Below are 27,516 nucleotides of genomic sequence, written 5' to 3'. Positions count from 1 at the left end.
TGATACTAAATTACCCCCCTCTTTTTTTTCCTTCGTTTCTTTTGCACTTCCCCCATTGCTGCTAAGGTTTTACAGGTTAGCATGTGTGTCCTCTGTACTTTCTAACCTTTTATTTTAATCTTTGATTTAAAATGTCTTGTTTATATTTCATTACAATGCAGTATTGGCTCTGTGATTATCTTGTGTAGAATGTATTGCTGCTGTTAGCACAGTCCTGTAGAACATGCCACACTAACATTTCGCAGCTTGTACCTGAGTTACAAATGAACCCTCTTGATTCTTGCGATATTTACTTTGTTTTCTTTATCTTGGATGCTTCTTGCTTTCTTTGTGCAGCAAGTTGGAATTGATCGAGGAGACATCCCGGATCTTTCTCAGGTAAGAGAATGCTTCTTTGCTTTACGAGTGCAGCAGGTTCGTTCAATGGCAGCCATGCAGTGCCTCTCACGTGTGACCATAACTTTGTGCCCCCTCACTATTTGCCTGCTTGTTTCCCTTTAACAACATTAACGCTGTCAACCCTGTTTAAGCAAAACAAAATGCAACAAAATTCTAAAGAACAATTCAAGACACTTGCAGATTTACAAGCTCACAACGTGTAGTGGTGCAACGCATTGTGAATTTGTAGATCAACATTTTAGAGGGCTTAAAAAATGGCATTGTTTTTAACTTACTTTGCAGGGCATTCACTGCATTGGAAAGCACAATATAACCCATACAGAGTAGACTCGCATATTTGAGAGCTCACAAATATGGCTCCAGTGTCAGCATCTTTTTTTGGATAATAGAAGTATAAATGTCAATTATCAGCATCAGTACACAGTCTATCTTGTGCTGTACAAGCAGACATTCAAATGTTGAAATGTATCAACCAAGCTGAAATAACAAAATATTCTGGGCAGTATCACACAGATTTTGCTCCTGTATTAATTTCTGTAATCTAAATGTAAATGCCTTACCTCGCCCTGGCATTATGGGAAGGGGAAATATTGTTTGCATATTGTACAAGAATAAGACATTGACATTGTCTCTGAACACAATTTTTCCTTCCAGGTAAATTTGTGTGTGTTGTGATGCGATAATGCAAGCACCTAGAGACATAATTGTGAGCTTTTGATGAATGTTGTGGGTTACACCATGTTTTTATCTTGTGCTCCTATTATGCCTCCATAATAAAACTAATAAAGAGGTCTGTACCCCTGAGACCTGACTAGTTGCAACAGCAAGCTTTCTGCCCAGCTCTAAAGCTTTGCACGTGCCCACCAATGTGCCTACGAAGAGCTTCACACTCGTACTCACCCCTGACCTTGCACGTCATACAGCAAATAAAGGTGTGAATTAAGGGCTTTAATGTGGGACATAAGTACCATGCCTACTACTTAAGGGGATAACAAACTTTAGAATTACTGCGCACAGATAGTATATTGAAAATCTGAACTTTGTATATAGTCCTTAATGGTAGGTTCACGTCGGCCACAGTGGGTGAGGTGCCCTTGTCTAATCTTGGTAGTAATCATAATCGGATATGTTAAAACACCGTTTTTTCTACTATCCTCATACTCAATATCGTAATAATGCTCCCTATAAGACAGTACTTTTTCTGCTAAAAGCGTGTATTACAATGTAAAAATCTGTTTTCTTTAGACGCTGAGTTGCTCATGCTTTCAAAGCTTTAACTAGAATCTTTAGCTGCCAACTACAGTCACAACAGCATCAGCTAGTCTTCTCCCATAATGTTTCCTAACGTCATCTTGACAGTATTACCACCTTTATTTTCTGTATTTCTTCGCTTCCTGTATCTCTCCGTTCTCAGTTCACGGTTTGTGTAAGTATCTGAACCTTTTATCTCTCTGTCCTCTGTTCTGAAAAGGTGCTTGTCTCTTTGTCGTTTGTGGACTTTTGAAAAGTAAACTTGGCATGCTTGCCGTGTGTGTTGTTGTTTATTAACCACATGAAACCTAGCATCCATATTCTAGGTATGTCATAATAGGCGACTATTAGTCAAAAATGGATACATTTGGCATTTGATCAATTAGGGAGAAATGGATGTTATAGTTGTAAAAAATTAATGATCATCAAAAATGGATGAACGTTGGGTAAAATTAGCAAAAATAAGTTTCAGCAAAATAAATTGGTAAAATGGATGCATTTTTGGTCAATTACAGAGCACAAGCTCATGTGTTGCAACTCGACAATCTGCTATTTTCACAATATGCCGTACGACTAAGGTGTGTGTGTGTGTATACGGTTTATGTGTGTGTGCGTGTGCGTGTGTGTGTGTGTATGTATATATATATATATATAGAGATAGATAGGGTTTAAGTGGTTAACATGGAAGTCGTGTAGTTGTAGCCTATGTTTTTACTCGGCCTCTGAAACTAACACTATTGTGCATGGATACTGTCCCTCTAGGCTCCTAGTAGCCTGCTGGATGCCCTGGAGCAACACTTGGCCTCTTTAGAGGGAAAGAAAGTCAAAGACTCCACAGCGGCCAGCAGGTAGGATTCCTTCTGCCTGTCTCCCAATTCCAGGAACAGAAGCACATGTTTGCATACAGTAGGCACCACAATGACTATTGACTGTGAGCCTTAGTAGTTTGTAGAAGGGAAGATGCTTCTATAAAGAATCTGCACATATGCTCAAAACTTTGCAGGTTCCAACCTTTCACCATGTGTTCTTAACTTATTTTTTCCAGTTGATGTCAATTTTGACAGTGGTGCTATTATTTAACGTGTTGCAATGTAAGAAGATGCTTACTGTAGGTCAAGTTCACTTAGTTTCTAAACAGGTTCTAAATTCCACGGCATTAAACCAATGGACCACAATGAAAAGAAGCCCATGGTGCTTTTTATGCTATCCTTTTAGCATAACCTTTGACTTTACTACCTGTACTGTTAACAAAGTTGTTAACCAACCAATATATCAATCAATCAAAATCCACTCCATGCAGAGAAAGTAAAATATGTTGGGTTCATAAGTTGCCTTAACTGGGTATAGTAGCAAAGTCCAGTTGTAAACTGCATACTTTTTTTATAACTGCTGTGCTATTACTGGTCTCGCTAGCGTATAAAATGTGTTTTCTCAATACCCCCGAATGACCCCTTTTTTTGTTGTTTTATTTCTGCTTTCACTGTCTGTTGATTCAGGGCTAGCACTCTCTCCAACGCTGTCTCCTCACTGGCCAACACCGGCATATCTTTCACCAGAGTGGACGAGAGGGAAAAACAGGCCGCCTTAGATGAGGAGCAGCTTCGCCTAAAATCACTGAAAGTACGTCTTCCCTTCAATTGCCTACACTGCAAAATCTGGAGTGTTAAGTTCACTTTGAGGGAAGTCTGGATTTTACAGTGGAAATTCCTTTAGACTGAGTGCACCTCAGACTGGCTAGACTGCGTCCAGCAGCACATGTAGTACCACTTACCTTGAATGACATTTCTGTGCTGCTGTTTGCAGAAGCATGTAGGAGGGAGGGGGTTAGTCGGTGTTGAAGTCTGTTGAGGAAGTTGTGGCCACAGTCCTGTCCCTTGTGTTTCCTGTTATTTTTTGTCGTTTAGACTTTGTTGGTCTGTACTGTTCTAGAGGTGTGTAATAACCTATATTTGCCACCTACATTGTGTCATGTCATGGAAGGTTAAACACAGCTGAGGGTTTTGACATTAATCGTTCCGTTTCATGGCCCGGACGGTTAGCTCAACAGTCTGGACACTTCGGCTGCCAAGCCAGCCGGACGGCGTGCCGCAGGTTCGACTACCGAGCCCGACGGCCTTTGCTGCGTGTCACTCCCCATCTCTCTCCCCCTTTCCTGTCTGTCTATTGTTCACTATTAACACTTTGACGGCGGCTAATTGTTTAATCCAGGGTTCCACCGCGCGTAATTTGCTAAACCCGCTATTTGTTTAATAAAAATATATCATTTGTCTGGAAAATAAATTTGTGTTGAAAATATCGTGAAAAATCGTATCGTGAACCTCATCGTGATACGTATCGTATCGTGAGTTGAGTGTATCGTTGCATGCTTATGCAATTCTATGCTGATTGATAACTCTGAGTTTCTGTCTGTGTGGCCCTAATGCATAGTAATTCTGGGCTCCTCCTTGAAATGTAAACGTTTGAGAACCGTTGCTTTAGGATATCTTTTCCATGCGTGCACGTCGCGCAGGTTAACTCACTCCCTTCCCCACGACGGGTCTCCCCTTCCACCCTAGGACCAGCGTGTCAAGGAGCTCCAGAAAACCCCTGGCACCACGGACACCTCGCCTGTATCCTCGCTAGGAGGGACCGTCACCTCTGCTCCAGCCATTGACCTCTTCTCCACCCCCAGCTCCAACAACAGGTGAGAGAGAGCACTCCAGTTTATAGTCGTATCCGTCTATACATCGGGGAATCTCTGTGCATGTTGTGGAGTCTGTTCACAAATATGGAGCTGAATGACGTCGGGTACTGGCTTTAGTTCCGACATACTATTGATCCGAAACCTCAATCCCTAACCTAACCATAACCGCAAGCACGGGAGCAGCGCATGTCGGACCATCGCATTATCGCATCGCATGTCCCCGTGCTTCGGACCTTTGGTGTGTCTTATCTGCGTGTGCACCCCCTGACGTCATAGTACTGAAATCATAGATTGGCCTCCACATACTCTCACCATAGAGCTATATTAAATTATTATTATTAATTATGGAAACGGCGTGACTAATGTGGATGTCGATGTGATGTATGTGATTCATTCCAAATTGGGCAAGATTTCAGCCTGATCAGAGCCCCATTCGCCTAAAATGTAAGTTAAATTAAACATGCCTAGTGCCTACTGGCAGCATGGAAACACAAGTTTGGCGCTGATTGACCCAGCAGTTTGTGAGATCAGTCGTGGACGTGCACACGCACAACAGACCCTCTCACAGACAGGTTGCCTCTTGCAGAGCCACGTGGTGAAGAACCAAACGCAATCATTGACTCAGCTGGTGATGGACTATGGATTGCCTTGCAATACTTTGAGCAAAAGGCATTCACCGGCCGAGTGGAATAGTAAGAGAGTGGCGATACGCTCATAGAATGAGTACTTCCGTATTCCATTGTTACAGTGGGAGTCAACGCTAGTGTCGCCTCTCTCTTACTAGATTACTCTGATAGCTCCATAGCTTTAGAAGGAGCTACAGGAGGTTATGATTACAATGAATCAGATGATCAACTTCACTCCAGACTTAACTTGTATATGAAAACAATCAGCCAGGAATGGATTAGTACTTAAGTTGGAGAACTACCAACAAAACAACAGAGCTCACAGCTGCTTGTCTGCTGTAGAAAAGCAAAAAAAAGCAAACAAAAAACAAAATCACACCCGTGTGAACTGAGTCGTGCAACTCCCCCCCCCCCACACCTCTTTCTCATTAGCAGGCAACAGTGCAGCACTATCCCTCTCTCTGTTTCTGCCTTTCTGGCAGTGCCCCTACTGGTACTCATAGTCATATACTGGTGCTCAGGTGCTCATTAACCAACACATAGGCACATAGGTGAACACGGACATTGCTGAGTGGATGCACCACTCAAAACAAATATATTGACCTTTGATTTACATATATATACATTTTTATTTATTTCAGTACAGAAGTATAAAAACTATGATTTTTGTTTTTAAACTTAATGTGTATACAAAGAGTATTTCACTCTTTATGGAAGCAGCAAAGTAGAGAGTTGCTGGCTATGGGAAGAGGGGACTCTTATTTAGATTGTGTAATTTCTAGGAGCTCATGGAAGCCTTTCTTTCTCAGGCTGATTTACACCATAGTGACAAGTTGTCCTTTTGCGTGTATTTGTGAAATGGTGTTGGAGGAGACTGTCCGCGACCCGTCATTAATGTCTTGGAAAAGCAAGCTGGAGCTGAATAGAATTGTCTTGTGTCTCGACTCGACTCCACTTAAACCTTACATGCTTCAATGACATCTACACCAAATCTTTCCTGAAAATGGCCAATCTACAATCTCTCAATACATACACTTTGCACGCTTCTACTGTAGCTCTGCAATTTTTGTACTATTATAACATGCCCAGAATAAGGACGCTAGGTTCGAAGTGATTAAGATCGAGTACGGAAGGAATGCAAATCCTAAATTCTTTCTGAATAGCGATGTTGAAGCTGGGTGTGAAAACTTGGCAGCTTATACTAACGTTATGACCTCTTATTGCCCTTCTTCTCTTCATCCCTGCCAGCACTTCCAAGGCAGCCAACGACCTGCTGGACCTGCAGCCAGCCTTCCAGCAGCCACTGCCCCTCTCTGCCGGCATACCTGCTGCAAACTCCTGGGGAGGTGAGAGCTCTGCACGTTGCCTGGCACCACCTCACACCACGCGGGCACCAACACCTCAGTCCACGCAGGCACCAACACCTCAGTCCACGCTGGCACCAACACCTCAGTCCACGCTGGCACCAACACCTCAGTCCACGCTGGCACCACCACTCCACACCGCCATGCTTGCACGAGCACACTGTCGCTGTCTGGTGGAAACCATGTATATGCATTGTCCAAAACCGTGCCCTTTCAGGGGAAGAACCTGCATTCAATGGATTTAATGGTGTTATTTATTCACAAGCTCTTGTTGATAACTTTTCATTTTGTTCAATATTTAAAAAACAAAAACAAATGGCAGATCTACAAGCTCACAATTTGTCGCTTTGTGGAGCGGCTATTTTTTGCTACTTTTGTGTGACTCTGTAGTTTGACGAAGTAATGTATTCATTATGAAACCAAGAAACGATGAGTCATATTTGTCAGGTGAAGCGACGCCGTCTCCGTTGTGCATCCTTCCTGCTCTCGTGTGCGTATAGGCATCAGACCTTCCGTGGTGTGTGTGTCATAGCTTAGGAGGCAGCCAATCATGACTGGGTCGCTACTACGCGATTGGTTGGGGCAGCGTTTCAGAGTATGGGGTCAGACGCCCTATGGCTTGGGTGTGGGACTCCCATTGATGACTAGGTCGCTAACATTTCATGAGCTTTCATTAGTCAGGTTTCACCTGAAAAAAAACCACGTTGAAATATGGAGATGCAAGGTTTCTGCCAGACAGCACGAGCGCAAGCACACACACTCTCACACACACACTCTCTCTCTCTCTCTCTCTCTCTCTGTGTGGGCATGCTCATTGACGCACACACGCTCTACAGCTCACATTAGTAGTCCCAACATGAACATGCTCCTTCCTCTGGAGTCTGTGTGGGCAGCATTGGTTTGCTTAACATCATTTATCACTTATTATGCATTAACACACTACATCTGAATAAGAGCACACAATGGCCAAGAATAGACCTCTTACTTAGCATTACTCTTATTCATGGTTGAGATTAGAAAATGCACACCTTGAGTCTTTATTCCTTAATCTGCTGAAATGTGGCTGTAAATTATCATGTCCATTTCTGACACGTTGGCAAAATATTAATTTAATCCGTAATTCCGTATGCACAGTTTGTATATACCGTAGAGAAGTTAACAAATACATATTGTTTTGTATTACTCTGTGAATGGTTGTCCTTCCTCTGCACCTTGAAAATGTTTTCCATCCCCAATTTAGTTGTTATTCTAAATGACCTTTTGAAACCCTAAAGAGAAAGAGAAGGTCCGCACCCCGTCTTAATGCTCCCAAAATAATTTAATAACGGAGTGGTCAAAAAATAACTATGTTAACAAACCCTGCCTCAAATCCTGCCTGTGTCCAATTTTACTGTACCTCAGCAACAGTTGCGATTTGAAGAAGGTCCTTCAGACTTGAACAAAATGGCAAAACGCCATTTTGAAAGCTGTTGTCCCATGTTCACATTGGGATATTATGAATAGATCCCTCATTGCATTCCCCTTGGTCTGGTGGATATTGCGGAGGTATTAAAAATCATAATTGCACTGCTGGTAGCATGCTCCAAACGATTGGTCAAGAGCTCAATGAGCTTGTGCTTTATATAGTTTTATTTCAGCGATCTGCAGGCAAACGTGACAGTTTGGAAGAAAGATTGTCTGAGGAGGTTAGGAGGTACCAACCTCTATAATCCCTCGCCCTCTACTAAGGGATATAGCATTTAGAGAGGGAAGATGGAAATGCATCAATAGAAAGAGTGCACACTTGGTTGGTTACTGTGAAATCTCTGTGTCGGAGCACGTCAGAGGGTGACGTAAACAAACAGCGGAGATCTTCACTGTTCCAGTAGTGTGTATAAAGTGAGCGCCTCTAATGTTCCGAACCTAGAGCAGTGAGTAGAAAACGGTTTTGTCCTTGGAGAAAAACAGTTCAACTTCTGTTTGGAGTATGCTGGTGCTGACAGCTGTAATGTGATAATTTCCCCATTTCATGTGTTCCCAAGCCAATCTGCCTCAAAACCCTTCCTCCAAATCGCTGTGATTGGCAGAGAAGCCTGTAGGGAGCAGTGGGTTTGCTTCACGTTATTCTAACGGTTAGAATAGGTTAGAATCTAACCTATTCTGTCTACCTCATGTTGCCAACTCTGACGGTTGCTGGACATTGAGGATCCTTTTCCACCAAAATAACTTTGATAGTTTATATCACATCTGCATCTTCCAACCTGAATAGTGACACATCCACTTTGGTTCCCACTTCAGGGCAAGAAGAAGTATATATTTTTTTAATTCCAGTTCCGAACCAACTTTTAGCGGTCTGAACCAATGAATTTAGGCAGGAAAAAAAGAACGGAACCTGTTGAACCCTGGTGGAAAAGGGGCTTAAGTGAACAAAAACTATGCTTGGCTCACGTTTACATACCTGCAGTTAGGACGGCCATAGCAACAGTAACCACTGTAAGGTGGGTGGGACTTTTGGAACGAGTCAATTCCAGTGCTTGTGTATGTTGTCCCTCTCACTGTCAACCCCTATAGATGTGTAGACCAGTGGTTCTCAATGTCCTGTCCGAGGACCACCAGGGGTCCACATTTTGCCCAGGCTCTTATTTTCGTTCGCTACAGCTCAAAAAATGGAACGTGAGACATTTCCTGTTCTAGGAGTGGTAGTGAACTACAGGCAGAGGGGCGTCGCTCTCAATATAGTGACAGTTTTCTCCGCTGTTCTCTACCAGGGAGGGGAGGTGGCAGAGAGGGGGCCGAGGGACGGACGGGCTCTGATCGGTGAACCAATATTCTCCAGTTCTTGCTCCAAGCGCGCGCGCCCCTCTAGACCAGAAGGCCATTCACGCTTGCTGGGCCAGTGTTGGGCAAATCAGTGGTTCCACTGATTCCATTCTACTCTATCAGAGTAGGCAGACCATTTTGACCGATGGTGGTCCTCAGACCTGGCGTTCTCAAATGTCTTTGGCTCAGCTCACCTCTGTATTTAGAACCTTATGTCATATTACGCTATGTAAATATGTGAAACCTTCCCTCTAATATCCAGTACGTCACGAGGACAACTTGAGAGAATATCCGTTTCCGTTAGGACAAAACTTTTTTTACTTGGCATCCCCAATTCTGGGGGGGAAATGTGCCAAAAACGAATTGTGAGCTTGTAGATCTATTTTTGGTGAAGAGACGTTGCGTACTGTAGTGCTTAGATCATATGCCTTTCATGCAGAAGGTTGTGGGTTCGAACCCTGCCTGGGGTCGACATCAGCAAGGTCATGGAGTCGCAATGGGTTCCTAACGCCAGATCAAATGTGTTGAAATCAAATATCTGAGCCAAGTCTCCATCTGAAGCCGGTCCAGGACAGTGTATGTCCGGATACGGGGTATCCGGACATAAAAACAAATCATCAGACTTTGTGTACTGTAGATGGGGAAAAAGAACGCTCCAAGAACAGTGCAACTCATGTCTGTTTTACTAAGTCTAGAGTCTAGACGTATACTTATACTTATCACTTAAGTTTAACCACTTAAACCGTCTACTGTTTAAGTGGTTAAACTGAAGTGATAAGTATTCTGTGACACCCCTGCCTGGACACTTTGAGATACCCTGGTCTACACACTGTATAAAACCATATGGCCCCTCCAATTCACATGGAGTTATCCAAGGTGCTTGGGGGAATCGAAACCCAGTCTTAACGGTGTGCATGAACTGTACCGCTGCGCCACCCGAAACAGTGTGCGTCTATCAGCTGAAACACTTATCCCCAGTGCTTGCTAATGGTGAGCGTATCAAAGGTGTGTACACAATGATAAGGTTTGCACACTAAGATAATATTGCTGTTTGTCTTTACATGGTAAAGAATGTAAGTAATTCATTCACGTTCAATGCTGTCAAATTATATCCTTTAACTGTTTAATATATCAATATTATTATTATTAATTATTGTTAATATAATATCAAAAACATCACACTTGCGTGAAGTGAGGGGCTTCTGGCCCACATATATGGCAGGGTCACTTTAATTCATTGCCACCTTATACATTACGAGACATGAATGCAGTGTGTTAATGTGTAAACAAAACCAGTCTCAAGATGTATATTATATTGACCCACACAACGTCGTATGACTTTTACTGCTGTAAACAAACGTTAAAAGTCCATAGACTTGGCTGCCATATGACGTAATTGGAGGGGCGCCCCTCAAAAATATACAGTTTCTATGTGTACAGTTTGGGAGGGATTAGAAGCACGTAGATGAGCTAAACTTGAATTGTATTTACTATGGTACATGTTACATGTATTTTCATTCTAGCTACATGCTGATGGGTGTTTGCGGTCAATGAACTTTTAACTTCTTAACTGTCCTGATAAAACCGAGAAGACCTTTAAACTCTGGACTAGTTTAGTGGTTGTGATAAAGCTGGCTGTCTCTTCCCAGAATTTGGGTCAGTGCAAGCAGAACAGCAGACCTCTGTAGGAAGCGGGATTATCAACCCAAATTCTTCATCTCCCCACTCTGTGTGTGTGATAACCCACTAAGCCCCCTTTCGCTCCCTGCATGTGCTCTTACGTCCGATAACCCATTAAAGCCGGATTTATACTTGGATGCACGCCTGTGTTGTGTGCCGAAAATAGCAGAGCTACAAGCTCACAGCGCGTGTCGCTGTGTGAGCTTCTAGAGTGGCTGTTTTCGGTGTACCACGCGCAATAATGTCACGGCTTTCAGTCCCATTTCTGTGCCTGCATGTGGTCTCGTGTATGGTAACCCACTAAGTCTCATTTCTCTCCCTGCATGCGGTCTCGTGTGGAACTCTGCATGCACTTTTATTTATTTATTTTTATTAATTAACTTTTACTCACCTTTTTCTGTGCCATCTCTTTGTGCTTCTTCCTGTCTTCCATCTTCCACCTTTCTGTGTCGTCTTCCTCTACACCTCCCAGATCCTTTCGCCTCTGCTGCAGAAGCCATGGAGGAATACATTCCAAACTCAAACCCTTTCCTCACACTACCCGTTGTCGACGCTGTCCACCTGTCCTCGGACGCCCTTAGCATATCCTCTAGGACGCCCAGCCATGAAGCGTTCGGTGGGATTGTGACCTCGTTTCCTTTTTCAGCCTGAGGCTTTGTACCGTTCTATACCCCTGCCTCGTTTCTGCCACGAGTCGCATGACACAATTCATCATCTATTGAGCTTCATTCAACTCTGTAATGATCTGTATTGAAATATGGCTTGGCAGGGGTTGTGGCGGTCAATATAGGAAGTCTCTTTAGATCAGTGATTCCCAAACTGGTCGAGACCCAAAAGGGAGATTAGATGTTTGAAAATAGCAGATCTATAAGCACACAACCCATTGCTTCACACCGCGTAGCAGGCTTGTAGAGCGGCTATTTTCACTACTTATGAATTATTTATTAAATTTATGGAATTTCTTAATTTTCTTTTTTTAATAACATCTAAAAATCTTTTGAAATATATGTTTTAAATAAATGTAGATGGGATTTTTACTCTCGTCGACTCGTGACCCATAAACATTGGTCCGTGACCCCAAATGGGTCCCGACCTAGTGCTTGGGAACCAGTGCTTTAGAATAGTTGGATACAGATTTATTTCGTTTTACTTACATATGTTGAGTAAAATGGGGAAGTAATGGAGACTGCAGTTGTACAGTGTTTTTTAGTTTTGTATCCTCTTTCTTGTCAAGGGCTCATTAAAGGCTTGTTAGCATCTTGTCACCGTTCTCACATTCAGTCAAGTTCTGGCATTCTTCCCCATTCCAAATATTTGTTTCATTGCAAGATAAGGCTATGTTCCCACTGTTTATTTGCATAGCTCTTAGCATTCTTTGACTGAGTCCATTCTACTGGCATTCTAGCGTTGTTTATATATGAAAGGCTGACATGGCTCGTTGTTGTATGAACATATGGACATGTTGCATGGGCCTTGTTCCTTTTATTTATTTTTATCAGCGTTTTTGTTTTTCTCCAGATCATTACAATCCATTTTTTGATTCAAGCTCTTCCCTGGCATCTGACCTCGATACTATTTCAGGTACTGGAGTTGGTAAAAAGTGGCTGGTTCATGCTTTCTAGGCTTCTGAGCTGCGTGACTGCATCAATGTGTATTAGCAGAGTGTTATGTGGATGAGTTGGAATATGCGAATGGTGTCCGGACCGATTTCAAATTTTGGACCATAAAGCCCTCCACCCATTAACCACTCAAACCCTAGACATTTCACACACAGTAGCAGATGTACAAGCTCATAACGCATCACATTTTTCTCTGCCAAGATATTTGGAATGGACTGGAGTGCAAAAAAGAGTGCACCAACTACAGAGGCAAGCAACTCATGTCAAGTACATGAAGTAGACTGTAGAGGGTTTAAGTGGTTAAAAAATAACCTGCCTGTAAGCATATGCGTGTGTGCGTGTATACTGTAACTGCTGCCCCGTTTGGTTTTTGGCCGTTAGGTGCCGTTTGGCGTCGGCAGCTTGACTTGTGCTTGGTTAGAAGATGTGGTGATGAATGCCAGCTTCCTCGCCCTTTTTTCTTCTGCAAGTCTCTACCTGTGTTTTTATCTTAACCAGCCTTTCCTCTTGTTGATCTACTATATGTTCCTGACCTTTCTCTACTCCCCCCTTCTGTCTCTCTCTCTCTGTCTCTGGTGCTTTGCCTTCCTCCTGTTCTTCCCGTCTGTGCATCAGACTCTTTCTGTGGGCCAGGCCCTTATGCCACCACCCCTCTCTTCCAAAATGAGCCCACTTCTGTAGCTGGACTATTCAGAGGTACGTACCATGCCCACTAGGGGCCTAGTGTTGACACCAAATTTAGATTTTGTTTAGTCATAGATTTTAGCTAGGGACCCAGTTGGGAGTTCTGCCTGATACCCTGATTGTGGCAGTCAGTGTTTCAAGGTTTTTGAAGTGGACTGGGGACTAGGAAATGTTATGTGTTGTGAAGTGGACTGGGGTACTAGGAAATGCTATGTCATGTGTTGTGCTGGTATTGACGGTTACATATAACACAATGTTATCTGTGACAGATTGATGCATCTACCTTTACCAGAAAAGGGAAAAAAGGCTTCAGCTATTCTGTATAATATGTATGCTGCAATCTGCTGTCACCCTACACGTATGTTACAAGCAGACATAAAAAAAGTGAAAGTGGAGCAAGGAAGTCTGTATGCATTAGGTGTCTGGCTGCATTAAACTTTCATGGCGAAATTGGAATCACCAGACGGAGTAACGAGCTGCAGAGGAATAGGGACACAAGGGACAACCAGTTGACCATATACACACCGCAGCCATTTTGCTCCTAATCGTTGATTTTGGTACTCGAGGTGGGGGGAGGAGTACGTTGTAAGGGCAAAATGGCTGTGGTGTGAATATGGTCAATATGATAGAAATGTATACCGGTGACTGTCGGCCAGTTGGGCTTAACCCCTTCCAACAACGTATCCCTATTTGGAGCATGCGACAATAGGCTACATGAAAACAAAACGTCTACAAGCTCAAAGTGTCATGGAGCGAAATTTTTTAAGTGTGTTTCAAGTGGTTAATCTGCATTAAAAGTCAAAGCCAGTGTTTTCACTGCAGAGGTGGTTATTTAATATTGGACTCTAGGCTGGGCCAGAACTGCTGAAAGGGTATACGCAGACGTACCGTTCTGTTTACATTCTGCGGTCATGAAAACCGTGCAGTAATTAGTCGAAGAAGTACAGCTTCCGGTGCGAGTACATACAATGGAAGTCCCGACCTATATTTCGTCTGTAGTATTTTTCCAGGCTTTGGTTCCCATGAGATGAGGTAATGCTGGGGACAAGGTTGCGTGGACCTATTATGGAGTGACACAGTTAATGAAATTATGGAATAATAATCCATAGCTATTTTGGGAGGAAAAAACATAAGATCGGCTAGTGTAAAACAAAATGCACATCACCTTTGTGTGTATAAAATAAGGCTAAGTCTTCCCTCCTGTCTCAGCAGGGTTCACAGCCTCCCCAACCCCCCAGCAGACCACCCAGAACAACAGAGGCCTTAACGTTGACTTTGACTCTGTGTTTGGTCACAATGGCAACAACCTGGTCCTGGACTCCTCTGGTAAGTACCTAGGGTTGTCACCATTACAAAGTTATGTTGACTATTAATTGTCACACAAATAATTGCTTCGTAATCACAAATTGCACAGAGCACATGTGACAAATGACTTAAATATACAAAGAAAACACTGACATGTTTAATAATAATTAAAAGAAAATACTTTCTTCACAGTCAGTGCTTTTACGAGCCAAACGATTTCAATGTACACACATCTTTTTAATGTCAATAGCCACTTAATATGGATAATAGGTTAATAATACATTACAGTGGGTGAATTAACAGTGGGAAGAGCACATTGTAACAGGAGGGTCCAAATTCAAATCAATTAACCACTAAATTGAGTAAAACTGTCCTAGTTTTAAAACGAAAGCGTCCCGTTTCTGATTTGGGTCTGTGAGAAATAGATGTCCAGGAAGTGTTACAATGGAGATCTTATTAACTCATGCTAGCATGGTGAAAATAGACGTGATTATGGAACACTCACACACATTATGGCAATGTTGACGAGAACATGATATTTTAAATAATATATTTAATCAAATATTAAATAATCACCAGCCAATGTGTCGGGTGGTTTATTAAACTTACACGCCAAAAATATAGTCTCATTTGGTGCTTGGCTGGTAGCCTATTACTTGCGGACCTGCACACAAACAGGCTTGCTGTCCTCAACCATTCCTTTAGTTGGTCTGATGTATTCTGCTGCCACCTATAGGTTTGGTGGACAAATCACATGTTCATTGGGTCTTTGGTGAATAATGAATCTTGGTTTATGTACAACTGCTGCTGTGTTTCTACCATTAAATGTTTGATTTGGCCATGAATGTTTGGAATGAAGCCATTCCATTACGGTCTTTTTCATGACTCAAACAGAATGTAACATTGAATGTGCTGTGAAGTGTTGTGGTGAATTGAGTATTTGGTCACTCTTTGAGGCTGTTGACAACTGGCATAATATGAAATACACTTTATACCTTCACTTTTTCATTTTTCTTTAAATTACTCAATCGAAGAGATGTAGTTGTTTAGACCAGTGGTTCTCAAATGGGGTACAGGCAGTACGTGAGAGAAAAACTGGAAACTGTTTAAATGAGCTCTAATTTTAGCTCTTTGTTATATTCTTAAATATATTCTTCAAAAAGTCTACAAGCTCAAACCACAACGCTGCTACTTATGTAATGCTCTGTAGTATGGCAAAGTAGGGCATTACTTTCCCCAAAAAGGTCAAATATGGAGATATGACGTCTCTGCCTGACGGCAACAATATGCTAGATTTTCTCCTTTTCTAAACAACATGTTTAAGTTGAGTAAATGTGTTGGGTACTTTGATCCAGAAATCAGGAAAAGGGGGTACTGAAGCCAAAAAAGGTTGAGAACCACTGGTTTAGACCGTTGTTTGAACCACACATACCCTGGATGTGTGCACCCATTATGTCCTTTAACATGTACAGAACATCTCATGGTGGTTACTGTTATATTAGTATTTGGTGTGGACATTAACCAGTGTGGATTGACACTTGCACTTGCACATCTGCAATTGATGTACTCGAGACAATGTTGGCTTATCCATCTGTATAGTTGCTCACTTGTAACCATTTCAGAGAAGTACTGTGTTGACTTATCTGAATAGTTGTTGACTTGCACATAGTTCAAGGAAGTGAGTGCTCAAGGCAAATTGAAAGTGTTTTTGGGGCTTTTTTGCTTACCATCTCACAATTCTATATATTTTTTTCTTCCTCCTCATCACGGGGTAAACACACTCTGGGGCCTTGGCTTTTGCATGGCATATGCATGACTGGGTGAGTTGATGTGACACACACATTCCTCTTACACAGTCTTGGTATGATTGTTTTTTTTTTCTTTTTCTCTCAGTCCCACTTGCTTTGCCTCTCACTTACTGTCCTCTGTTGTTGTTGTTTGTGGTATTGTTTACATGTTTTGTGCGTGTGGTTCTGTATCCTCGTTCTGTCGTCCTCATGTGTTGTCTTCACCCGGTCTGTGGCCCCAAACCTTCCCCTACGTCCTGCCCCCTTTTCTTTAAGAGGATATTTTAGACTGCCTCCTAAAACCATCAGTGGCCAACTCACCCAGTCAGAGCTTGAATCTCGGCTCCCTATATCCCAGCAAGCTGGTGTCTGATGACCTGGACTCTTCACTGGCCAATCTGGTTGGGAGTAAGTACCCATTATCCACTTAACTTATTGACTGCCAGCCCTCCCCATGCCCTATTCTCCCCTTGCCTTTTTCATTATAACTTACCTTTTCAAGACTTATTGCAATGAAATAATTTGTGATAATATGATATGATACATTCTGGTGATTTATTTGTATACGGTTTGTGTGGATTCATTCCCTTGCTTCCTTTCCCCATTAGATCTGGGAATTGGGAACGGTACGGCGAAAAAGTAAGTATTTTATTTAGAAAATCCCTCAATTCTGGGCCCTACTAGGCTAGCACTGCGTGTGACCTTATTGATTCCTTTTTTCCCCAGTGACATGCATTGGAGTCAGCCTGGTGAGAGGAAACTCACAGGTGGAACTAACTGGCAACCCAAGATGGCCCCTTCCACCACGTGGAACCCTGTGTCCATGGTATGGATACTTAGTTTTTTTTCCCACATGAAAATTCCTTTTATTTTTGTCAATCTAATCATTAGAACCATTTGATGGGGCTAACGAGATCTGCAAGCTCTAAAAGTGCATGAATGTTCTCCCTGTGTCCCCTATAGTCTAGTAGCCAGCCCATAGAGCCCCATTGTGAACCCGGACATGTTGAGTACACCAAGGTTTTATGTTAGAAATGTTTAGTATGGGTCCCCAGCATGTATAAACTGCCGGATGCTACATTGCATATGTTGAGCAATTTTCATAATTGGCATAATATGTGACCATACCATTAACAACCAATTTCATCATACTTTATGTAGCATGTGATGTGTCAAACTAGGGGGTTTTCATGATGCTGAATCCATTCCAAGCATTCGTTTTGCAAAAAAAAACATTCATTGGGCTAAAAATGGCCAATGCCGTCATCACAAATTGATGTCAGCACATTTCCTTCCACGCGCTACGTCCAACCAGGGAAACTCCCCCCTGTCAGGTGTAAAGGAGCAACTTGGACACTCGGGCATGAAGGAAGCATGAGTCCAAGTCCGTTGCTCTCCACATGTCGCCCATATATGGGGACTAGGTTGGCGGAGGGTGTGTAGAGCCCAGGATCACATTAGATAATTGACAAAGGGGTGAAAAATGGGTTACAAAATCGTGGGATAAAAAATATTAAAGTACTAAAAGTGCATGAGGTGTTGCAAGGTTGTAGATCGGCTATTTTCGGCTATTTAGTGTAGAGCGAAAACGGGTGGGGGGCCTATAGAGGAATCCATGGAGGGGTGCACTAGGCGCAGCCATTACTGAGGTCACGGTGTACCATTTAAGCGCAGCTTTACACCGCAGCACTGATTAGCTAGACCTGGCCTACAGGCTGAGGGCACTTCTCCATGTCTTGGGAATCCGGTCAAAGTGGGGAGGAGGCTTCAATTCCGCTTTATCGCTTGCTCATCATCAGAGCTTTATTAATACTAACACTAACATTAATACTACCTGATGATCATGTTTTAGGGTGGACAAAATTCCACTCTGTCTTGACTCTGTAAAAAGTTCAGTTCACTACTGTATCTCTCTCCAAACACCCCAAGACGTGGTGAGGCTTCACTCGTTGACAATTGAAGCGTCATCAACACGCCCACGCCCACTCCGGAATACATACAGCAGAGTTTGAACTCTGGAAAACTTGCATAATACTGTGCATGTCTGAAAGTGGCTCATGTTTAGGGTTTAAGTGGGTAAAGCTGTACAATTTCATAGTTACAAATAAAATGATAAATGAACATGGAGTATTATCAGTTGGAATAATCACCTTAAGAGAAATGGTTTGTCAGCCAAACAAAGGTACAGCTGGATAGCCCAAATTTGTTATGTATCTTATGTGTTGTCTCTCAATTTAGCAATGTTTGTTTGTTTATTCCAAGTGATTCTTTTAATATCTCTGTCTGTTGCATTGTGTAATTATTCTCTGGGGCCCCACTTTCAGAGCGGCATGTATTTCCACCAATATGTAAGTTCATCACTACTGTATTACAGTACATATGGTTGCAGCATTTCCTTGCTCTCTGACCAACGCTGGCATGCACTGGTTGATATTAACCGCTTCACGTACATCTGCTCCACATTTTCGAGTCTAGTGAGCACTCCACTTCTATCAGCCGCACTGCGTTTTCCAGGCTGAAACTGAACTGTGGACCACATTAACACAGCAACCATGCCATGAGAGAGCTGGGACTCTGCCCGCAAAGAATACGTCCTGACACCCCTCGTGTCAGGACGTATCTAACCACATGTGTGTAAATACTTAAGCCTCTTTTGGTTGTGTGTAAAAAGAAAAATATTCAACAACCGATGTAATACTTAGTCATGTGACGTCAGACTATGTTGCGTGGCAAAAGAAAAATCAGGTTCCAAGCCTAGAATAGATATGTCTCCATGGATCCACGTAAATCTCCTTTACCCACAGCGAGCTTTCTCCGCTAAAGCCTGATTTATATTTGGTTGTGCTTTGGTGTCACACGCTGAAAATAGCAGACCTACAAGCATTGTCTGCTTTGATCTACAGTAAAAGCATTGTCTGCTTGTAGATTTGCTATTTTTGGCGTGTGACACCGACATACAAGTATAAATTCAGCATGGGACCTCTGTACGAAGCAATACTGAGTAATTTGGTACGAGGCTTGAGGCTTTAGTTTTTCTTGAAGCATCTTTCAATGCTTTCATAGTGTTCTTTGCTGGGAACCTCTTTAGTAAAGGCTATATGTAATATAACCTGGCCTAGAGTATTTGACCATGCTGATTGACTGCTCTCTCCTTAACTGTAAAACAACAATGGTCAAAGTTGACAGTTTGATCACTCCATGAAACCTGCAGAGGGACAATCACCTAATATAATCAAATAAACTCAATCAATTTTATCACCAAATAAAACTCAATCAGTCAATCAATGAAAACCTCATGCCTCTCATGAAACGGATGTTAATTCAAAACTTTGGTAGGGTTATTTCCGTAAGCAAGCCCAATCCCTAATGCCATGCAGCCACAAGCCTTATCATCATCACCCAGTTATTCATTATCTCAGGCACACTGGGTTTGCTGTCCGTATAACCATCCCCAACCCTGTAAAAAGGGACACATTCTGAAGAAGCGGCTCCTCTGAATGCATGAAACAAACATTCTGAAGAAGCGGCTCCTCTGAATGCATGAAACAAACGCAGTCTGTGATGAAAGCTACAATTTGGCACCACCGTCACGTCTGACTTCACCCGTCTCCCTCGGCAATGACTGAATAGTTAATGAAACGTATACTTCCCCAGAGGGATGGGTGTGAGACAAATCTGGGTTTGTTATCACTGCAGGGGCTGTTGGAGCGGCAAGCCCATCTCTAGAAAGAAAGTCTTCGCTCTCATCTCTCCGCTCCACAAGGAGGGCCTGCACCTGTCAGCAACGCCTCCTCTGTCTAGGACTTCTGCACCCCTCACCCCCCTCCTCTAAATCTCTCTCCCTCTTTTTACTTTCTCCTGCATCTCTCTTTCTCTCTCTCTCTCCCCCTCTGGTGTCTCTTTAATTCTTTCAGCTAGGTTGCTCTTCTTTGGTATCACTATGAAACAATTTGCCATGTTTACTGGCCATTTCAGACTTGGAGTGTACCGAGCACGTTGATCTGTTATCGCACCCTTCCATTTTCAGAGATTTAGCCCACAGTACTTGAGTATATGAATGCTTTCGTCTGTGGAAGGAGTCCTGATTGTAGAATTTTTTTTGCGTGTGTGTGTGTGTGTGTGTGTGTGTGTGTGTGTGTGTGTGTCCAGGCACCATCTGTCATGGCGTTCCCTGCAACTACACCAACGGGCATGATGGGATATTCAATGGTGAGTTGGCAGGGGGCATCTTTTCAGCATGAATTTTCTTTTTCTTTGTAGTACAAATTCTCCGGAATAAACATAGTACATCTGATTATGATTTTACATAGTTGTTTAGGTATTAAGCAGAGCATATGTAAGTAAGGTCAGAGGAGCTTATTGTCGGTATCGGCCGAAAACGGGGAAGGCTATCCCCATTTCAATGCACTACACCTAGTACACCAGTGGGAGATTGAAAGCTGAAGTGGAGCGCAACACCTACCATCACGAGTTGGTGGTGCCCGGGAAAAAACCCATGACATGAGTGCTCTACCAACTGAGCTACCTGGACACAAGTAGAGCATTGCAATGAATGGAATTTAGACCATATACACGCCAAAATCCTTTTCAGCATGGAAACCTTTGCACTGTCAATGAGATTCGGTAGTTTCACACAATCTGAGAATATTTTAATGACTGCTCATTTTGTGTTGGTGTGTTTACTTTCTCATTAGGCCAATCATTCACTGCACTAGTCATTTCAGAGCTCTGAGATAGGCCTCGATGAGGTTCTATTGTACTATTATGAAGGTAAAAACCCTCAAGAGAACAGCACAGGTCAAGTCACCACTTGGGTGATTCCTGCATGCTATTTCAGTAGTTGCTACTCCTAGTGTCAGTTTAATAGGAGCGCTTTTCCATCTACTCTGGGGGAAATTACTGCTTACATCTGACATACACTGGGGCACCATAACGCTGCTTTACAGGGAATAGCTGCTGACTAACTAATCAGACCGGCTAAAAATATTTTGAGGGAAGTGGGAGACAGGTGTGCCACCTGCAGAGTTGCAAAGTGTATTTATTCTGTAGATTAAATGGCCAGGTGCAATTTTTACTTGAGATGAAATCGGACTCCCAGTTCGATCCCGGGCTCCCCCAGAGTTGGTGTCGAAGTGTCCTTGAGCAAGACTTTTAGCAAGATTTACCCTAGTCCCTATGTACAATTAACCACATATTATTCTACTCTATCACTGGATTGATACTGTACAGATACTCACCCTGGATCTACTGTGTTCCTTACTGCTGTACTGCCATTGGCAACTAAATTACCCCCGAGCAGGAGCAATAAAGGTCTATATCCAGAACAGCGTTTCCTCCTTTTTTCTTTTTCTTTTTTTTTAATGGATGGAAGAATTTCAAACAATTTATTTCTTTTTCTTTTTTCAGAAATAAACTAAACTAAACATTTTTTAAAGCATTACAGAAATTGTCAAAACAAAATAAAGAAAATCAATAACAATATCTACAAGAATAAATGAATCACACGCAATGTGAGCTTGTGGATTGGCTATTTTTTCGTTCATAGTAAATCAACACAGTTCCTCCTCTCCAAACTCTTGTAGATCTAACTTATTTATTATGTGTTCTCACCCCTCAGCCTCCTCATATGGGCTCAATGATGACCCAACCCACCATGATGTACAACCAGCCTGCCATTAGGCCAGCCAACCCCTTTGGTGCTACCCCTGGTGCCCAGGTAATGGCTGACTTTCTGTCCTCTCCTTCCTCCAAGTCATCCGGTTAAGAGTAGGGCTGCAACTATCAGTTACTGTATGTTCTCAGCAATTATTCTATCTATAACATTTTTGTATAATACAATAATGAAGGAGATAATCTTTTTTTTTTAATATGTATATTTTTATTAATCAATTAAGCCTTTTTTATTCTTGTTGCGTACAGTAACTGTGTAGTGCAACATTGACATTTCCAAAACTTGATCATTAATAGATTACCGGTATTTAGTTGAATCTAGATTATAGTTTGTTTTTGGGGGGCAATATCCCCTCCTATGTCCAGCTTTTGGTGTATGTAACCCTATTATATTTTTATTTTGAATGGACAATTTTGAGGGATAGGGTTACAACATTGCGTAACACAAACATTGATGACGAAGGTGCGGGCGCAAATTGTGATTGGCTGGGATGAGATGATGTACGATGATCAGAGCGCCCCTCACTTCACAGTAACGGGTGTGATTCTTTTTTTATTTTATTTTTTTAATCCATTAGATCAATAAAATATTGCATTTCTAGTTAAGATTAAGTGAAACAGTCAGCCAGTTCAAGTCCAAAGCAAAGAGGTTGACATATGATGCCAGTCTGATGGTTTCAACAATATGTATTGTGGTCTGACTGGCTGTAGCAGTACTATTCGTGTGCTGCCCCCTAGCTTTGGAACAAGGAAACAAACTTATTTTAAAGATAGTCAGCCTCCTCCATCCATTATGTGTCAGGATGAAAATGACTTTAATGTCACTAATGAGTAATGACGAGCCATTCAAGTTATGTCGGGCATCATTTTGAGGTTAAAGATACAGAGGAACTGTGGGCCTCGGCTTAAATGGGCATAACTACAGGTAAACGAAGTAATCAGGATATCATGATAATAGAATTAAACTAGAACAAAGTGTGTCCAGTGTAGATAAATGATGTGCTTATACTGCAGTGTTCTATACTCTGTAGTTCACACCTCATACAGGGTGGGAAAAGTACAAACATGTTTTACCTAAGTAAAAGTATCAATACTGCAATGTAGAAATACGCTTTTACAAAGTAAAAGTCCAGAATTCAATATTTACTTGAGTGAAAGTACAGTATAGTATTGGAAAAAGTACCAACATTAAAAGTAAAAGTAATCATTGTGCAGAAGTTCAAAAATAATCTTTCAAAAATAGCCAATCTACAAGCTTGCAATGCGTCCCAGCCTGTAGATCTGCTGTTTTCTTGTAGATCTGCTTATACTAGATGTAAAGTTTTCATAATAATTGTAGTGGCGTAAAAGTATAATGTTTTCCTCTGCGATGTACTGGGGTAAATTACTAAATTTGTAAATGCAGAAGAAAGGAAAAAAAAGAGCTCAATTGTACTTGGTTACTTTCCACCATTGCCTGTATGTCAGTCATCCTCTCATCTGTCCTCTCTGAATCAGTTGTCCGCAGCCTCTAGTCTCTCCAGTCACACTCCTCTCAGAGAACCAGGGAAGGACCCCTTTGCACAGCTCTCTCTCCAGAATTTCTTATAGAGCCATCTTTTAGGTACAGCTTGTTCTCTGCGCTTGTTTTGAGTGTTGACGTCCATCAGCAGACAGCATGTCAATGTAGTTTGTTACTCATTAACTGCCGTGAGTTTGCACTGACTGTCATATGATGGCTGATTTAGTTGTGCTAATAACACTGTCCAGCCACACGAGACCATTCCATTTATGTTCTGTAGCTAGCTACACAAAACCCTCTTGTAATTTATCTCTGAGACTTCACTGTACAAATGGAACCAAATGGACTTTTACTGGTCCGTAACTCTAAGAATGTAGAATATTCCACTCGGACAAGCTTTCGTATCTTTTCTCTCGGGTAGGGCTTTACGGTATTTGCCTTCTTGGGAGCGACCCATGGAATTGTGTTTGGACCACCCATTTTCTTGTGTGTCTGTCTTCAGGCTTGACCAGCATGGTGTGATCTGATGTGACATGACATGATCTGACATCTACTAGCTCATGTGTTAAAGGTTATGTTTTAATATAGATTCTTTTGCAGATTGCAATACCTTCCAACTCACAGATGTGTGAAAATGAGTCATGCATTTTTATTTTTCTTCTTTTTGTAATGTTTGATGTGGCAGGGTTGTTTTTGTTTTTGTTTTTTTGGACAAATGTACCTGTAAAGACTGATATGGGACTGGTGGCCATATTTGTGAGTCAGGATTTGTCACTTTGCCACTTCCAACAACAACCTGACCTTTGTGTTTGTCATTATCTTTCCAGATGCAGTTTATGTAACCTGAAAGCAGGAGTCTTTAGCCTCCTGAAAAGAAATTACCACAAAGTAAAGAAAACAAACGAAAAAAAAAACGCAAGCAAACATCCAGTTTGCGGTTTCTGAACTCCCCTCTCTCTGAGAACCGCGGGACTCGGCGGAATGAAATGGCCAGACGGGGGAAGGGGCCGAGCCATCTCCGAAAGGCATCAAAGTGGACATTGTGCCCATCCAAGTCACGTCTTCTCTAAGAGAAGAGTGCACGCTGCCATTCAAAGACCATCTGGACAGGGATCACTCTGCCCCTACTGTACCACGGACAAAGAGAGAGACAAAACACCCCAAAGGGAGACATTTTTACTTGTATGTATCTGGAAGAATTTGTCAGGTTGCTGTCCCACATACACACGGCTTGATATATTTTTTCCCCGCCTCTAGGTGAGGGAGAGGGGATGACTTGATTTTGCCGACCATGATTACCTGATTAAACCAGCCTGAAATTAGGACAAAAGGCAAACTCCTGTTTATACCATAATTTGTTTTTCTTTTTCTTTTTTTTATGTATTCGTTTGCAGTAGACATTCCTTGTGTATTGTTTGTATTTATTTATGATTACCCGCAGAGAGAATGACAAAAAAGGAAAGTTAACTAGTGATATTGAACTATCCCCTGTGGGAGGTCTTCAGGTTTATTACATACGTATGATTGATTGTAGAATTGGGTTTTGAGAGTGACTGAGTTAAAAAAGAATAAGTTAATATAAAATGAAATTATATGAAATGTTTTGCTGTTGGGGGCACTAAGTATTCCCATTACTTGCATGATGCCTGGTACAGTTCTTTGTGACACAATTTGTCACATTGAAAGTGTATAATGGACATGATGAGATTTGTTGACTCGATGTCAATTCTGTGAGTTAAATTTGGCGAGGGAAGACTGTCACTTCAGCAAAAGTACTACATTTTGTGATTGAGGCAGCATTGCATTGGAAAGGAATCTGCATTTCAGCTATTCTACGCTTTTGGCATGCCATTTACTCTTACATTTAACAGTTCTACTGGCTACCCTTTTTACCAACCCGAGTGTTCAGAGTCCCTTTCATGCCTGGGTCATATTTCCAACAGGCAAGCACTGGGGCATTTTTGCACAATGGGGCGGTGAGACATCATAAAGCAGTAGGTGTAAGTGGGGTCAAACCCTATCCATATCAAGCTGGTCGGGGAGCGTCCTTTTGTCAACAGCAGAGAGGTGCGGTTGTGCAGGAGAATGGAGCACTGTTGATCGGTGCTTTGTGTACATAAAAGTGATCCTGTCAACCGAGGCTGTGGATGGGATGCCGGTGTGAAAGATGGCATGAACATGAAAGGGGCTCTCTTTAATCATCAATTGAGCATATTTTCTGCATTGTCCCTACAGATTATATTTTTCTTTTTTGATTTTCCAATAAAGTGCAAGCTTCCACAATTGTTGTACTGCGTCTTATTCCCTGACACCATTCTATACCGGTATCCGTATTTTATTTTCACTGGTCTCCGAATTTATAAACTGCTATACAATCCAGGCTAAAGCTACAATTGTGCTTTTAATCCGAACCTATAGTAGATGTTAAACTTTAACGTTTGGGGGATGACACTTTCATTTTCTTTTTTTACTTCATTGGTGAAGGCAACGGGACACGAGTGACATAAATAAACAAAGAAAATCCATACATTTCTTATCGATACCGATGTATAAATGGAATAAAACTTGACATAGGCCTATTTGGGCTCCCAGGAAGCCCCAACATCCACAGATGGTTGGTTTGTAGCAGGACTGGTCCAGAGCGCACAGGTGCAGCTCATCCAAACAGAGCGCCTCATAAGCGTTACATCCTGCTTGGCAAGTAATCTGTTCCACGAACAAGTAGGCTCTTTGTTATATTGCCACTTCCCCTTAGTTTGGATGCAATTGGAGAAAGGCATATAAATGTGACTACGTTGACTTACACAATTAATTGACAAGTTAGTCAAAGCTTCCTTCCTTTTCATAGCAGTCTTAAGATGGTGAGCTTCATTTGAATTATCTAAATGTAATACCCATGTCTGCTAGATGGCACAAGTAGACCTACTGTAGTATGGCACATTGACATTGGTTTTGGATTCAAAGGTGAGTGAGACAGTGACCAACTTTGTGGGAATTTGGGTCATTGTTGTGGACGATTCGCTCATATTACAGGAAACCTGGAATTTGATAAGTAATGGCTGAATAAAATAAATCATGCTGTGTGCCATTTGTGTCACTGCCTGCTGCAGGAAGGAATGATTGCCATCTAAGGGCAATGGGAGAAGATGCTAGTCCTCATCCATCAAAGCGTCCAGAGTTTTGATTGAATACTTAATTAGTCAGAAATGTAAACGGCAAGAAGAGGTGCACATATTAAGGCTAAAAGGATAACACAAAAACATCCTGGGTACTTGTTTCATTGTGGTATTCAATTCAAGATAGCATAATTGCCTGTTAAATTGCTTTCCCATTGAGGATGACAAAACAAAAACATGATATCCATAATATATCAAGCTCAAGTTTAAATTTGGATTTATGAACGTTTTAAAATCTCCATTTGTGTGTGTGTGTGTGTGTGTGTGTGTGTGTGTGTGTGTGTGTGTGTGTGTGTGTGTGTGTGTGTGTGTGTGTGTGTGTGTGTGTGTGTGTATCATACATTAGACATAAATCTCTTCTGATTCTGATTACAAAGCTTCAAAACAGTTAGGGCTTGCAAAGGTGGATCAGAACACTGCTTTCATTTCAAAACTATTCAGGAAATAAGTTCATACACTTGTAAAGAAGGGAATGGCAGTAGATGGACTCATAATTTCTCAAGCTCTTGCACCATCTTGTGGCCTGAAATGGTCCCTACATGAAATGGTCCTTACCTCACGAGTCAATGTAATGTAAAAGGCTTTATTGTTTCCCTCGGGAAAACAGATGTGGGGGGGAAATAGCTGACCTGATGTTATGCCACTGAGAGGCTTCTCTTGAATTACTGAGTCATCTGGATCAAGTTCAGCCGACATTCCTCTGGGTGTGTGCATGGTACAAAAACCACATCATCAGGCCTTCTGTTCATACCGTATAGGCCTACACTTAATTTAAAAGTCAGAAATTTCAGTCATATGATAAAGTGTTATGTGATGATGTCCTTTTAAATTTCTGAGCAGTACATTTTGGGGAAGGAAAAAAAAGAAATTGGTGCAGATGTCTGTCCCCCGCCCAAGATGCAAATTCAGATGGCCTAGGCCCATATGGACCCAAGCTGCACAATAGCACAAGTAACATTGAAAGAAATGTTT

At 42.0% G+C, this 27,516-nt stretch overlaps 1 protein-coding gene across 22 annotated transcripts in view; it reads left to right on the top strand.

Annotated features, from left to right (window-relative positions):
• Window positions 1-25,651, top strand: part of picalma (phosphatidylinositol binding clathrin assembly protein a) — a 46,475-nt gene extending 20,824 nt beyond the window's left edge. Inside the window, exons 9-25 of one of the 22 annotated variants that reach the window (XM_080780695.1) lie at window positions 337-378; window positions 2,413-2,498; window positions 3,147-3,270; window positions 4,206-4,333; window positions 6,208-6,305; window positions 11,275-11,418; window positions 12,321-12,383; window positions 13,037-13,117; window positions 14,318-14,431; window positions 16,486-16,605; window positions 16,806-16,836; window positions 16,924-17,023; window positions 18,522-18,545; window positions 20,347-20,406; window positions 21,815-21,913; window positions 23,365-23,470; window positions 24,196-25,651. In XM_080780695.1, the coding sequence (XP_080636821.1) occupies window positions 337-378; window positions 2,413-2,498; window positions 3,147-3,270; window positions 4,206-4,333; window positions 6,208-6,305; window positions 11,275-11,418; window positions 12,321-12,383; window positions 13,037-13,117; window positions 14,318-14,431; window positions 16,486-16,605; window positions 16,806-16,836; window positions 16,924-17,023; window positions 18,522-18,545; window positions 20,347-20,406; window positions 21,815-21,913; window positions 23,365-23,457 (1,407 nt within the window). In that variant the 3' untranslated portion in view covers window positions 23,458-23,470; window positions 24,196-25,651. Of the gene's footprint in view, window positions 1-336; window positions 379-2,412; window positions 2,499-3,146; window positions 3,271-4,205; window positions 4,334-6,207; window positions 6,306-11,274; window positions 11,419-12,320; window positions 12,384-13,036; window positions 13,118-14,314; window positions 14,432-16,473; window positions 16,606-16,805; window positions 16,837-16,923; window positions 17,024-18,521; window positions 18,546-20,346; window positions 20,407-21,814; window positions 21,914-23,364; window positions 23,471-24,195 lie in introns of all 22 variants that reach the window. The other 21 variants (XM_080780690.1, XM_080780698.1, XM_080780694.1 and 18 more) reach the window with 21 other exon arrangements.
• Window positions 25,652-27,516: the final 1,865 nt, after the last annotated feature.

The sequence above is a fragment of the Protomyctophum bolini genome (assembly GCF_963924005.1).
Source record: "Protomyctophum bolini genome assembly, chromosome: 13".
In the NCBI taxonomy this organism is placed as follows: domain Eukaryota; kingdom Metazoa; phylum Chordata; class Actinopteri; order Myctophiformes; family Myctophidae; genus Protomyctophum; species Protomyctophum bolini.
This window is presented reverse-complemented; position numbering and strand designations above follow the sequence as displayed.